Genomic DNA, 13,006 nt, shown 5'->3' with positions numbered 1-13,006 from the left:
ATCTTAAAAACAAAAACAAAGTAAAAAACCCTACTTCTGTTTGATTCTTTACATAACATTTTAGGTCATTCAGTTTCGAGTTTGGCTTAAAACTTTCTAGTAATAGCAAATACACCTTTTCCTCCAATATAACTTATTTAGGTAATCATTAGTCTTTAGTATGGCCTTTATTTTATAGTCTGTTTCTTTGTTTTCTCACCCGTGATCATTGGAACTGGCCTCCTTTTTAATCTGATAACCCTTAACATACTGAAAAATAGTTCTCATTCTGAGCAAATTGCATTCCAGTAGAGCTCCTTGGGATAGCATACACAATGACTCTTACCTTCTTCATAACATATTTTTAGAAATGCCAAGTTCTGAGCACTATGGTATTTCGTACCTTCTGCCTGCTTTGTTCTCCTTTCTTATCTATTTGCTAAGTTTCTACTTACTTGTAACAAATCTTTCCCTTTATTTCAGGTATGCTCTTACAGGGCCATCACATCTTACTGTCAAGGATTGCTCTGCCTCTCTTGCCCTCAGCTCAGACTTTTCCTGGCCACACTCATCTCTTAATTACTCCCACTGTAATTAGGTGCTGGATTTTTCTAGTTCAAAATTCAGTAACTTATATTATCTGTGTTTTTCTGTCTTGACTGGTTTCCTGATCAGTTTAGATTCCATAGCCTATTACTGTAAAAGTTCTCTTAAGTGAGTCACTTAACCATTTTTTATACAGGTTATTGAACATAGGGACTAGTGTTAGTTGTTAATATAGGCCTCAAGCATGCTAGGCAAGCACTGTACTACTAACCTATATCCTTAGCCCTCTTGTAGATATAATTCTAAATGGTCTTACTAAATAAGAAACACAGAGATTGAGCAGCAGCTAAGAGCTAAGACCACCTTATCTTACCACTCGCTGTCATCACTTCCCCTGAGAGAGAGACCTTCTTCCTGTGTCCTGTCTTTTTATTGACTTTCTGTTCTGCCTTCTTATTGGTTCTAAACCCAAAACCACATGACTTCTTCATCACTCCCTGTCTATATACAGACCTCCAGGTCTCTGAGGTTGGTACTGGGATTAAAGGCATGTGTCACCTTGAACACACAGAAATTTTGCCTGCCTTGTGATCGGATTAAGGGCGTGTGCTACCACTACCAGACTTTTGCTTAATGGCTTGCTCTTAGAGCTCTGATCCCCAGGCAACTTTATTAACATACAAATAAAATCACATTTCAGCACAAATAAAATAATCACCATACCCTCTCCTTTTTATTTTGAGTCAGAGCTTTTCAGTAAGTTGCCAAGGCTGGTCTTTTAATTCACTTGTTAGCCCAAGTAAGCATTAAACATGGGATATCCCTCCTTCTGCCCCCTGGGTATTGAGGATTACAGTCCTGCTCTACCTCAGGCTTGGCTGACTTACTTTACTTTTCTGACATACTTGCCTAGAAAAACTCTATAGTCTTGTTTGAATTTAGCAGTCAGTCTTCCTTTGCTATCTTCTTCACGTGGAGGAAAGTAGACCCTTCGGATTGGTACCTGTATTAAGTTCTCATTGAAGTCATAGACCTTAACCTGAACCTCAGCCTGATTGATGGTCCTTTATTTCCTGAGCTGAATCCTGGTCTCTGTCATGGCCACTTATTTCTCTTGTTCTACTCTACTGGCACATTGTTTCCCCTACCTCACATGGGATTTCCTGAGTAACGAACGCAAAGGAGAGAGCATGGGATGAAAATGCTTTTGTCTCATGATTCTCCTTTTGTTGTTCTTCCTGCTACTGTGAAAATACCATTTTCCCTAAGAGTAATCTTAATCCCTTCACCTCTTCTTTATACTTCATAACATGTTGTTCTGCCTTCATAATGACTTAGTTTTATGGATGGGTTTTTCTTTTCTTTCCTTAAAATCAGTCTACTTTTTTAAAATTATATTTGTGTTTCAGTTTTACACATCAGCCATGGGTTCCCCTGTCCTCCCCGCTCCCGCCCCCACTCCCACCTTCCCCCATCCCCTCCATTCCCATGTCCTCCAGGGCCAAGACTTCCCTGGGGATTCATTTAAACTTGGTGGATTCAGTACAGGCAAGTCCAGTTCCCTCCTTCCAGGCTGAGCAAAGTGTCCCTGTGTAAGCCCCAGGTTCCAAACAGCCAGCTCATGCACTAAGGACAGGTCCCAGTCCCACAGCCTGGATGCCTCCCAAACAATCCAAGCCACTCAACTGTCTCACTTATCCAGAGCACCTGATCCAGCTGGGGGCTCCACAGCCTTTGGTTCATAATTCATGTGCTTCCATTCGTCTGGCCTTTTGTCCCCGTGCTTTTTCCAATCCTGGGCTCAATAATTCACGCTCCTACAGTCCCTCCTCCTTCTCGACAACTGCCACATGGAGCTCCACCTGGGGCCTGGCTGAGGATCTCTGCATCCACTTCCATCAGTCACTGGATGAGAGTTCCAGCCCGACCATCAGGGTGTTTGGCCATCTGATCACCAGACTAGGTCAGATCAGGCTTTCTCTCGACCACTGCCAGCAGTCTACAGAGGATGCATCACTGTGGACCTCAGGGGACCTCTCCAGCACTCTGCCCACTCCTGTTCTCATGTGGTCCTCATCCATCATGGTCTACCATTCCTTGTTCTCCCTTTCTGTTCCTGATCCAGCTGGGATCTCCTGCTCCCCCAAACCTCCCTTCCCTCAAACCTTGCCCTTCATTTCTCCCACTCTTGTCCAGGTTGTTCATGTAGATCTCATCTATTTCTCTGTCATTGGGTGATCCCTGTGTCTTTCCTAGGTAGCCTCCCTGGAGTTGTGTAGCAGTCTAGTCATCTTTGTTTTATATCTAGTATCCTCCTATGAGTGAGTACATACCAGGTTTGTCCTTCTGAGTCTGGGTTACCTCACTCAGGATGATTTTTTTCTAGATCCATCCATTTGCCTGCAAACCTCATGATGTCATTGCTTTTCTCTGCTGAGTAGTACTCCATTGTGTACATGTACCATATTTTCTTTATCCATTCTTCAGTTGAAGGGCATCTAGGTTGTTTCCAGGTTCTGGCTATTACAAACAATGCTGATATGAACATAGCTGAGCAAATGCCCTTGTGGTATGATTGAGCATTCCTTGGGTATATGCCCAAGAGTGCTACAGCTGGGTCTTGGGGGAGATGGATTCCCAATTTTCTAAGGAAGTACCATATCAATTTCTAAAGTGGCTGTACAAGCTTGCATTCCCACCAGCAGTGGAGGAGAGTTCCCCTTGCTCCACATCCTCTCCAGCATAAGCTGTCTTCTGTGTTTTTGATCTTAGCCACTCTGACAGATGTAAGGTAGTATTTCAGAGTTGTTTTGATTTGCATTTCCCGGATAATTAGGGATGTTGAGCAATTCCTTAAATGTCTTTCAGCCATTTGAACTTCCTCTGTGGAGAATTCTCTGTTTAGTTCTATAGCCCATTTCTTAATTGGACTGTTGGGCATTTTGATGTCTAATTTCTTGAGTTCTTTATATATTCTGGATATCAGCCCTCTGTCAGATGTGGGGTTGGTGAAGACCTTTTCCCATTCTGTAGGCTGTCGCTTTGTCTTGTTGATCATGTCCTTTGCTCTACAAAAGCTTCTCAGTTTCAACAGGTCCCATTGATTGATTGTTTCTCTCAGTGTCTGTGCTACTGGTGTTATATTTAGAAAGTGATCTCCGGTGCCAATGCGTTCAAGAGTACTTCCTACTTTCTCTTCTATCAGGTTCAGAGTAACTGGATTTATGTTGAGGTCTTTGATCCACTTGTACTTAGGTTTTGTGCACAGTGACAGATATGGATCTATTTGCAGCCTTCTACACATTGACATCCAGTTATGCCAGCACCATTTGTTGAAGATGCTTTCTTTTTTCCATAAAATCAGTCTACTTTCTACCCCTCCCCCCTTTATTCAGAGAAGGTCTCATATAGCCCTGACTGGCTTAGACTATACTATGTAGATCAGACTGGTCTTGAACTTACAGTAGTCCTTTTGCCTCTGCCTCTGAGTTCTAGGATTGTAGGCGTGTACTACCACACCTGGCTATTTTCCTTTTGATTTACAGTTGAACATGCCTCTCTTTTTATACCTGGGTGTCAAACACAAGCTTATGTTTATGTGAATATAAGCTTGTGAGCTTGTCCTTCGGGTACTAATTTCCCTCTCACTTTCTTTTCTCCATCAAATTTCTCAAAAGAGTATTCATGTTCTGTTTTATCACCTTCTACTTAATCCTCAGGTCATGGCCTCTTGTGCTAAGAAATTACTTCTGAGAAGGACACAAATGGGTTTTATTATTCAATTCACTGAATTGTTTTCTTTGCTGCTGTGTTTGGCAGCAGTTAGCTTTGTGATTCCTTGCCTTGGAAATTTTCCTAGCTTCTCAGACTCTCTTCCTTCCTTCCTTCCTTCCTTCCTTCCTTCCTTCCTTCCTTCCTTCCTTCCTTCCTTCCCTCCCTCCCTCCCTCCCTCCCTCTCTCCCTCTCTTTCTCTCTCTCTATCTTTCTTTCTTTCTTTTTTTGAGACAGGGTTTCTCTGTGTAGTTTTGGAGCCTGTCCTGGATCTTGCTCTGTAGACCGGGCTGGCCTTGAACTCACAGAGCTCCGCCTGCCTCTGCCTCCCAAGTGCTAGGCTTAAAGGCTTCTCAGACTTTCTACTGTGCTGGATTTCCATCTATGCTCTGGCTTACCTTTTTGAAAAATATTTATTCAAATTCCTTTTTTCAGTTTCCCTTTAATTGTATTACTCTAGATTCCATTGCTAGGTTTTTTCCTTGACCCTTTTGGTCTATCCATGAAACATTCTTTGAACCATCATCTCAGTTACCAAAGGACTTACAGTATCTATAGCCAAAGACTCTCTGCTTCTGGATTTTTATTTCTAAATGTACGGTATCTACACTTAATGTGTTTTGTAGGCATTCTGTTCAGTTATAATAGCACTTTTCTATCTTCATTTTTTCTTCCCAATAAAGCCACGCTCATCTCTCATCTAATGTTTCTTTCTTCAGTGTGTCTGCTGTTATTCTTATAGAGAAATCCACAATAACTCTAGGAATGAGACCTGATTTCTCACCTGACTTCTTGTCCCATAATCATTCCCTGAGTTCCAATGAGAGTCACTTACTTAGATCCTAGTTCATGCCAACATCATGTCTTACCCTAGACCTTGCTGACTTTAACTTCAATCATAACCAGTGGTCTTCACAGTGGCTATAAAGAGATGTTTCGTTGTGTCCCTTCCCTACCTTAGCTGAACTCTTTGAATGGCTGTTAGGAAAATCTCACCTTAGTATTGTTTGAGGATAAGCACTTTGTGGTGCTGGTTTATTTCTCCAGCTTTATGGCCAACTCTTCTCCTTCTCAATCTCAATTCTCTATATCAGAATATCAGTTCTGAGCAAACATTACACCTACTGAAAAACATTCCCTCTGGGATGTTCTTTTTTGTTTATCTGTTTTGTTTAGTTTGGATTAGTTTTTAAGACAGTGTCTCCCTGTGTATCCATGGCTGGCCTGGAATTCGCTCTGTAGACCCGCTTGTGCCCCTCGAGTGCATCCAGTGGGGGTGCTTCTCACTTGTCAGCTCTTGCAGTGTTGTGAGCCTTGCTTCATGAGTGCTTCTGCTGCTTGTATGGTTGTACCTGGAAGTTCTGTTTCTTACAACATTTATCTTTCTTTATTACCTGATCTCTTTGACTTCATTAAATCATAAACACAAGAACAGAGAATCATAGCTGTTTTGTGTCCTTAGTATCCAGCACAATTGCTGATATGTAATAAGTATTCATGTTTAGCTGTTATTATTTCTAGGTAGACGTATGGTGACTACCTTTCAAAACCTAGCTTAGGAGTTGCCTGTTTTATTTATTTTTGAGACATAATCTACTCTGTAGCCAGATTGGTTTGAAAGCCATGATTTCCCTGCCTCTACTTCTTAGTTGCTGGGAAGACTGTGGTCTGGTGTTGTATCTTTTTCTAACTTGGGGGGGTCACAAAAGGCACCTCATGTTTTAAGTGTCTTGGGCATTATATCCATGATTCATTTTGAGTTTTATATATATTTGTGGATTTTTTTTTTATAGCCCAGTGTTATCTCATCTTCTGTTCATTCTCATCATAAAAATGCATGGAATTTGTAAATGACTGTGTAAATCAAACTTAGAAAGATATTCTTGCCATTTAAACTACTAGGTGATTTTGATATGAAATGTTAAATAATATATTTTTAAAGGCTACCTTTTTGCTTTTTTTTCTAGTGCTAGGGTTAGAACTCGAGTCTTACACATTCCAGGCAAGCATTCTGCTACTGAACCCTATTTTATTCCTAATTTCAAATTTTATGTTGTTTCATATTGAATCATTGAGAAGTCAAAGCCATGCTACTTGTTAAAATGTAGCATTCAATTTAAGTCAAAATTTGAGTACAAAAGTAAGCATTTCTCCTTTGTTGAGAAAATATTTTCACAGCCAGCTTAATATTTTACAGACCTTAGTGATTAATAGTAGTAAGAACATACTTCCTTTTTTTAATTGTTTGAAAATTTCTTACATGCATGTAATACATTTTGATAACATCTACCCTCCATTCTCTCCACTCCACATTTTCTGATATCCCTTTCAACACTTTCCTCTCTCAACTTCATGTGTTCTCTTTTTAAACACATTGAGTCCTTTTAGTGCTATCTGTATGTACATGGGTATAGTGCATCTACTGGAGCATGGGTAGCTTTTTTGGTATTCTATCCCTAAGAAAACTTACTATACATTTCCCAGCACTATCAATTCCAATAGCTTCTCACCTAGGAGTGGGATTTTATCAGCCCCTCCCCTGTTCATGCTGAGATGTTGACTGTCTTAATCTTGTACAAACCTTGTGCTTGCAGTCACAGATGCTATGAGTTCCTGTGTGCAGCAGCCCTGTCATGACCAACAAATACTGGTTTGCTATAGATGTTTGTCTACTACTTATGGCTCTTAAAATCTTTCTATTCCAATTTCTACAGTGATTTCTGACCCTTGGGGGAAGGGATGTGCTATAGATTTAGAGCTGAGCACTCCGTAGCCTCTCATTTTTCTGCACAGTGACCATTTGTGTATTTCTGTATTAATCACCATCTCCTACACAAAGAAGCTGCTATGACAAAGGCTGAGAGATTAATGAATCCAGGTTCAGGACTGCACCCTATCCTGGATTTACAACTTTAGCTGAAACCAGTGAGGTCAACATCATACTTAATCATAAGACTCCTGTATTTACTCTTCTCCTCTGCCCCGAACACTCTTCTCTCAGTCACTGCTGTAATTCATTGCCTTCTGTAAATGTTACTCAAAATGAGGCAACTGTAATCATGCTATCTAAAATGGCCTTGGCTCTGTTTTCTCTTTTCTCATAGCACTTTTATTATCTTCTAGCATGAAGTTTACTTATTTGCTGACTTCCTCTACCATATTGTAAAGTCCCCAGAAACACCAAGTTTTGTTGTTTAGTAACATGCCTAACAGCTATAATGGTACCTGGCCTGTAGTAAGTAGATTCCCAGTAAATGTGGAATAGGTGAATAAATAGATAAAATTATCTGTTTTCCTAGAGCTTCCCCTGAACATTTGCAAAAGACACTACAATAAATTATTTGAGATAATCAGTAAATGGTGCTGTGGAAACTTATTTTTATATGATTTTTCTTAAAAATTAATTTCAGGGTTCAGTTTGGCAAAGACTTGGTGCAGATGTGACAGCAGTTGAATTTTTGGGTCATGTGGGTGGAATTGGAATTGATATGGAGATATCTAAAAATTTTCAACGCATACTTCAAAAGCAAGGGTTTAAATTTAAACTGAATACAAAGGTTACTGGTGCCACCAAGAAGTCAGATGGAAAAATTGATGTATCGTAAGTATGCTATATTTGTTTTTGACCAATCATCCTAGCTTGTCTCAAAAAAAGCACTCAAGTTTTCAGATTAACAAATGTAGTCTAGACTTTATAAGTTAGACCCATCTTACTGTTTTTTTTTTATTATACAGTATTACCTATCAAATTAGCCAGTTATTTTGATGCTAAAAAAAAAACCCTAATCAGATAGTCTCATTGTGATATATTTTTCACTGTATATATTCATAAAAGGTAAAGCCTCTTATGTTAGTAAAATGCATGCAGCACTTTTAGACAGATGCACGGGGGATTTGATGATAGTATTACTTAAATTGATAGCATGTATCTGGCACTCATTGAATACTTACCTAATTCAACAAAGTAACTTCTTCACAGTCACATGGTTGGTGATAGATGGAGCCAATCAATACTTGAACATGACTCTTTCTAAGATACTTTTTTGAGGGGCAGGGTGGGGGCGTTTAAGACAGGGTTTCTCTGTGTAACTGGCTGTCCTGGAACTCATAGACATCCTCCTGGCTCTGCCTCCCAAGTACTGGGATTAAAGATGTGCACCACCACTGCCCAACCTATCTTTTATGCTTTTTACATTGTTGGGGATCAAACCCCAAGACATCATTCATGCTTACTTATTCTACCATTAAGCTACATCCTCAGCCATGGGACCTATGTTCTTACCACTGTGTTACACTGCCTGGTTTTTATAAGCTTTTTAAGAATAAACTTTTGAGAATTTGTATGTTTGATTGCATGACTCATGTTTATAATTAAAGATACTAGAGATATCGTGGCTTCTTTCAGCTGTCAATGTAGGTATGTGTTAACAGTTACCATGTTTGTTATTTAGTATTGAAGCTGCTTCTGGTGGTAAAGCTGAAGTTATCACTTGTGATGTACTCTTGGTTTGTATCGGTCGACGGCCCTTTACTCAGAATTTGGGACTAGAAGAACTTGGAATTGAGCTAGATCCCAAAGGTAGAATTCCAGTCAATACCAGATTCCAAACTAAAATTCCAAAGTAAGTTGAATAATTATATATGTTTTCTTTTGAAAAATGTTATGTGCATGATAATATTTTTGGTTCTCTATAAAGATAAAAAATGACACATGATGAGGCAGGTATGTTCTAAAGGAATACATAGTATTTCTACCCTAATAATTATACCAAATTTAAATACTTCAGTTACTAATAATTTATATCTTTATTTTTACTGTATGAATGTTTTACACATGTATGTCAGTTTGTCATGTATATGCCTGGTCCCTGTGGAGGTCAGAAGAGGGCATCAAATCCCCTGGAGCAGGAGTTACAGGCAGTTGGGAGCCACTGTGTGGGGTGCTGGGAATTGAACCCAGGTACTCTGTAAGAGCAGCCAGTCCTGTTAACCATTGAGCCATCTCTCCAGCCCCAATTACTAATATTTATATTTATTTATTTTTTAATGTGCATTGGTGTTTTGCCTGTATGAGGTGTCTGGTACCCTGGAATTGGAGTTAACAGACAGCTGTGAGCTGCCATGTCGGTGCTGTGAATTGAACCCTGGTCCTCTGGAAGAACAGCTAGTGCTCTTAATAACTGAGCCATCTCTCCAGCCCAATTACTAATATTTTTAATTGAAAATATTTTATTTACATTTCAACTGTCTGTCTATATTATTTAGAGATGAAATTTTGCTCTGTGGTCCAGGCTAGTCTTGAACTAGACTTAGATGATCCATTTTTCTTTCTTAGGCTTTTAAGTGTTGGGCATTTTCAATAATTTTAAATTTATTTCAAACACTGTTTTGAAAATAAGGCTTTAAATATAACTAACTGAATTTTTCATGGCTCAAGGATTAGATACTTAGCTTTGGTTTTTGAAGAGCTGTATTTGATTGTCTTTTTGGTGACTTATTAGCTAGAAGTATGTTTCTATGTTATAACTAACCTCCTTAGATTTTAGACATTTACTGTGTTTCTTTTTTCTGATAGTATTTATGCTATTGGGGATGTGGTTGCTGGTCCAATGTTGGCCCACAAAGCAGAAGATGAAGGTATCATTTGTGTTGAAGGAATGGCTGGCGGTGCTGTGCACATTGACTATAATTGTGTGCCATCAGTGATTTACACACACCCTGAGGTTGCTTGGGTTGGCAAATCAGAAGAGCAATTGAAAGAAGAGGTAATCCTAAGCGTGGGATTTGAACTAATGGCACCAGTGACTAGGAAACACATCTTGCTGGGAGTGGTGGCATGTACCTTTAATCCCAGCACTCAGGAGTCAGAGGCAGGGAAATCTCTGTGAGTTCGAGGCCAGCCTAGTCTACAGAGCGAGTTCTAGGAAAGCCAGAGCTACATGGAGAAACCCTATCTCAAAACAACAACAACAACAAAAATCCCCACATCTTTGCCTTTAGTAACTGTAGAATATTATAGCTTATGTATTTGTTTCTTTATTAGAATCATAAGGAGGTATTTACTCTTCTGATTTGTCAGCAATAGTAGAGAAGATGATAAGCCACCTATACTCAAAAACTGCTAATTGCAGAGCCTTTTTGTTTTTTTGAGACAGGGTTTGTGTAGCCCTGGCTGTCCAGGAACTCACAGAGATCTCTCTGCCTCTGCCTCTCTGCCTCTCTGCCTCTCTGCCTCTCTGCCTCTCTGCCTCTCTGCCTCTCTGCCTCTCTGCCTCTCTGCCTCTCTGCCTCTCTGCCCCTCTGCCTCTGCCTCTGCCTCCTCTGCCTCTGCCTCTGCCTCTTGAATGCTGGGATTAAAGGCATGGTTGCAGAATTTTTTAGTATTTGGCTTTGGGATACAGCCAAATAGCATTTATACTTGCTTACATTTCTTCCCACATTACATTTCATTAACCTTCCTTTGGTCATTGTTTCTGTGTGCTCTGAAGAATTGCTTTCTTGGGACTTATTTTCTTAACAATTGGTAGATGATTTCACTATTGGAAACCAACTTTTACAGTGCTTAATGTATGTTCTCATTTTTTGTTCTCCACAGGGTATTGAGTACAAAATTGGTAAATTCCCATTTGCTGCAAACAGTAGAGCCAAAACAAATGCTGACACAGATGGCATGGTGAAGATTCTTGGACAGAAATCAACAGATAGAGTACTGGGAGCACATATTCTGGGACCAGTAAGTATTACAAGTCAGAAATCCCGGTAAGATTTCTGGGAATCATTTAATAGGCAGAATTTAGTACACTTGATGTTTCTATTCTGCTATTGCTAATTGTTGCCAGTGAAAATTTGACTAGTGAAAGTTTGCTTTTAGCAAGGTACCACAGCAGCACTTGCACAGTCTTGCCTACCATATCATCTACTTCTATACTGCCTAAAACCCACCAGTGATTCTTCACAACCTCAGACTGTAGATTCTGGTTGTACTATGCTCTGCCTTCCCCACTCTCCTTTCTGACCTTATCTTTCTGATGGTCTTCTTTGCTCATTCATTTCTTTTTTAAACTTTATTTTTATTTTATGTGTATGGGTGTTTGCCTGCATGCATGCCTGTGTACTGCATTAATGCAGTGCCCACTGAGGCTAAGAGGGGGCATCGGATGTACTGGAACAAGAGTTGTGAGCTGAGATTTGAACCTGGGTCCTCTGCAAGAGCAGCCAGTGCTTAACTGGTAAACCTGCTCTCCAGGTCTTTAAATTCTTACCATGTAAGGTGAACCTTTTTCCTTTCCATAGCAGGTGAGGCTTGGTTTGCAGTTTGGGGCCTTTATGTGTGCATATTATACCCTTGGTGTAGAGCACTCTGCTTCCAGACTTTTGTGTGTTCTCAGCCAGATACCTCCTGAGGGAAGGCTTAGATTTCAGTGAATCTGAAGTGTATATTCCCCTGGTATGTGGCAGAACAGTAAAGTTAACAATATTTGCTATGCCACTTCTCATAACTTATAAACTCATTGTTCATATTTCACTTTTACAGTATTATGGGAGAGTTGCAAAAAATTTGCATGAAACATATAAAAATAGCAAAGTGGTAGGACCTAACCCATTTGGTGTCAAAGCCCAAGCTTCTCTTCTGTTACATTTCCTCCTAAGCTTTTCTTGTTTGACTTTTCTCCAACTGCTGTAGTAAAAGGCAAAGGTTTAAGAAAATATAAGGTCTGAAAGTCTAAACGCTTGATTTGTTAATTATGGCATTTACTTATTTTTGCCTTGGAAACATAATTACTTTTTAATTTTAAAGGGTGCTGGAGAAATGGTGAATGAAGCTGCCCTGGCTCTGGAATACGGAGCTTCCTGTGAAGATATAGCTCGAGTCTGCCATGCACATCCGGTAATTATTACCAACATGCACAGACTTAATAGCTACCCAAGTTTTCTTTTGACCCACACTGTTTCATGTTTAATTGTCCATTGCTTCCCTTGCAGACCTTATCAGAGGCTTTTAGAGAAGCAAACCTGGCTGCATCTTTTGGCAAACCAATCAACTTTTAATTAGAAGATTGTTTTTCCTAAAATCTGGAAGCTTTTGTCAAGGTTACATTTTTGAACAGGATAATCTCCTAGTTCCAAGAATTTTGTAGGATGGATGAAATTATGAAACTTCTGGAAGGTATTTAGTAGGTTTAAATAGAATGGAATAACCTTGTACCTGTCTGTATCTTAACTATTTTGTTCCAGTGCATTAATGTGGACAGAAAGCTACATATAGTAGCATCCTGGAAAGTTTTAGACCTGTGTTTTTGTGCTGTCTGTGAAATTCGACTTCACATATTGGTATTAATGGATTTTATCTCTAATTCAGTGGAGGTGAGTTTGTTCACAAGGAAGGAGCTAGAGAATTCATGTGAACAGCTTGAAGAAAACTAACAAAGTTAAATTTGGTTTTCATATTGGAAACGAGTCACTGACTAGAAAATATGTACAAACAACTTATGTAAATAAAGTGATTGTCTCTCATTTTATTTAACTCCCAAATTCTTGGCAGTTTAGAGGTAGAATTACATATTTAAACATTGAGGTTGTAGTAAGGTCTGTAAGTCTAAAGGGCATTCAGTTGCCCAAATGGAAGATTCTGTCTACAAAACTATTAAATGGAGACTCATGATTATACCAGGGAATGAAGATACCAAAATAAACATGTCTTAAATATTTA

At 39.4% G+C, this 13,006-nt stretch overlaps 1 protein-coding gene across 1 annotated transcript in view; it reads left to right on the top strand.

The window, feature by feature from the left end:
* Dld (dihydrolipoamide dehydrogenase) overlaps positions 1 to 13,006 on the top strand; it is a 28,672-nt gene extending 15,666 nt beyond the window's left edge. Inside the window, exons 9-14 of the mRNA XM_036206138.1 lie at positions 7,707 to 7,897; positions 8,748 to 8,918; positions 9,872 to 10,061; positions 10,892 to 11,029; positions 12,095 to 12,184; positions 12,280 to 13,006. Of these exons, the coding sequence (XP_036062031.1) occupies positions 7,707 to 7,897; positions 8,748 to 8,918; positions 9,872 to 10,061; positions 10,892 to 11,029; positions 12,095 to 12,184; positions 12,280 to 12,345 (846 nt within the window). The 3' untranslated portion in view covers positions 12,346 to 13,006. The remainder of the gene's footprint in view (positions 1 to 7,706; positions 7,898 to 8,747; positions 8,919 to 9,871; positions 10,062 to 10,891; positions 11,030 to 12,094; positions 12,185 to 12,279) is intronic.

The sequence above is a fragment of the Onychomys torridus genome, chromosome 14 (genome assembly GCF_903995425.1).
Source record: "Onychomys torridus chromosome 14, mOncTor1.1, whole genome shotgun sequence".
Classification (NCBI taxonomy): Eukaryota; Metazoa; Chordata; class Mammalia; order Rodentia; family Cricetidae; genus Onychomys; species Onychomys torridus.
Note: the sequence above shows the minus strand (reverse complement) of the source record. Positions and strands in the feature narration are given on the sequence as shown.